This window comes from Volvox carteri (genome assembly GCF_000143455.1).
Source record: "Volvox carteri f. nagariensis unplaced genomic scaffold VOLCAscaffold_22, whole genome shotgun sequence".
NCBI lineage: Eukaryota > Viridiplantae > Chlorophyta > Chlorophyceae > Chlamydomonadales > Volvocaceae > Volvox > Volvox carteri.
In genome coordinates this window covers 1,792,235-1,794,355 of record NW_003307565.1, presented here as the reverse complement: position 1 = coordinate 1,794,355, position 2,121 = coordinate 1,792,235, and the positions used below count along the sequence as shown (strand labels likewise).

The 2,121-nt window shown below is 55.6% G+C and overlaps 1 protein-coding gene across 1 annotated transcript in view; it reads left to right on the top strand.

The window, feature by feature from the left end:
- Nucleotides 1-851: 851 nt before the first annotated feature.
- The window catches only part of VOLCADRAFT_91798 (uncharacterized protein), a gene marked incomplete at both ends in the record, with an annotated part of 4,301 nt that continues 3,031 nt past the window's right edge, over nucleotides 852-2,121 (top strand). The window contains 3 exons of the mRNA XM_002951235.1: nucleotides 852-913; nucleotides 1,046-1,277; nucleotides 1,514-1,843. Coding sequence (XP_002951281.1) covers nucleotides 852-913; nucleotides 1,046-1,277; nucleotides 1,514-1,843 — 624 coding nt within the window. The remainder of the gene's footprint in view (nucleotides 914-1,045; nucleotides 1,278-1,513; nucleotides 1,844-2,121) is intronic.

The window sequence follows — 2,121 nt, the reverse complement described above, 5'->3', positions numbered from 1 at the left end:
CCTGCGCGTTTATGGCCGGAGCGCCAGACGACTCAGGGGGCCGAGCGTTGGTTCGATCGTGTTTTGGCGCAGTGTGGCCTGGAGGGCCTTCGTTCCGTCCACACCCTTTATAGTNTGCGGCGGGGTGGTGCCTCGGCCGCCCGTGCGGCGGGAGTGCCACTGGATATCATCGAAGCATTTGGTGGCTGGGCCGCAGGCTCGTCGGCGTTGCGGGAGAACTACCTCGATTTGGGGGTCCGTGGCTGCCCTCGTGCGGTCGCCTTCTTTGGCCCTCTCGCGGCCCGGCGTGTCGCGCCGGTGATGGGTCAGTACTTTAACCGCTGAGAGGGGGTGTCTTTCCTTTTGGCAATAGACTCGTAGCAGGAGCTAATGCGGGCTATGCGAAGCTTGAGCCGGGTTAGCTAAGGCGTAGGGCCTTACGGCCGTTTTAAGTGGTACGACTTGAGGCCGGCGATCCGTGTCCTCAGGATCGTCTTTTGCATAAATAGCGCGTGTTGCAGGTTTTCTGTATCTTGTTTTTGTTGTTCAGCACGCGCCCCGCCCTCCCACCCTGGAGGCCGCGTCGCCCGCCCTTTTCGCTCTACTACATTATTTCTTTTCCTTTTGGTTCGGTGCGGCCTTTTCATCGATCAGGCCGTAAGAGCACAGCCAATATCTGTAACAGAAATGGCAATGGCAATAGACTCGTAGCAGGAGCTAATTCCAAAATTTGGATCCATTGCAAGCTGGGATAAGAAGTGCCGTACCTACCAATCAACGAACATGTCCTTCTGACTTATAAAGGATTATCACATTCATTTTGTCACATCCAAGATAGCCAGAAGAAGCGTAGACAATCTTCTCCTGCAGCCATGGCGAGGCGCGCTTTAAGGCCCCGCCTTGCACGTCTGCTTCTGTGCCTTGCGATGTCATGGTAGGTTTTTTTGTAACCATTGATTTGGTGTATCAATACGTTGGGCTGCCTGATTTGTGGTGCTCTTGACCTTGGCTTAGAGACAGCCATTGACTGAGTCAGTAAATCGGATCGAACCCTGGCAAAACGCAGGATGACAACAGCAGTTGCTGATACTTCACTTGAGGAACAGCTGGATTCTCAGGCGACAGTCGACCCTAGATTCCCCTACTGCTCCTGCTATCGCCTTCCTGCCAATCCATCGCCATACAACTTCGCCCCAACTGTGACTGTGAAAGGCAAAGGCCAGTACTGCTTCAAGATTCTTGTCAATAGCACAGGTTGCACTGGACGATGCTGCAATGTCGACTTGAACAAAATTGAGGTGCGGTTGGTTTGCTGCGGAAACGACCAACTGCGCTTAGGCGAAGTCGGAGTCCCATGGAAATCCATGCTGCGCTAACATAACATCAGCATGTATAAATATGTTATGCGATCATTTAACCCGGTCAACCGAATACGTTTTTTACCCGGCCCTTAGTACATTTTGTCCCTCCCTTTGGTCGAGGAGTTAACATCTTTTTCTTCCCTTTTCGCGTCATCTCGCCTGTCTCCCAACAGTTTGATGTCAACGCCAAGTGCCTGGCCAAGTCTGCGTCAGTCAAGGCAACCATTAATGGAAAGTTCACCCTCGTCGGCCCTAATTACTACACCTACCAATTGGACAACGGCACCTACAGATACGTGCTCCGGCTCACCAGCCTGACTATGGGTTTATCGGACAACAACGCTGAGCTCTGCCTCAACCTCACGGCTGGTGTGAACGACGCCGGCTGCGGTACTCTGGAAGAGCTCTGTGTGCCGCCGTCAGTCAGCTCTCCTCCAGGGACATGCCAAGTAGCCCTGTTGAATAGCCTCAACAGCACCGACACATGCTGCCCTATCCGCTATGTGAGCACCCCCAAGCCTCCGCCATCCCCTCGACCACCTTCCCCACGTCCACCATCTCCGTTTCCGCCATCTCCACTTCCACCATCCCCTTCGCCGCTGCCCTCTCCCCCTTCTCCGCCATCGCCTTCGCCTCCCCTTCCGTCGCCATCGCCTTCGCCTCCCCCTCCGCCACCATCTCCTCCGCCTCCGCCTCCACCTCCACCTCCGCCGCCATCTCCGCCGCCTTCCCCCCTTCCGCCATCTCCTCCGCCGCCTCCCCCTCCCCCTCCACCGCTATC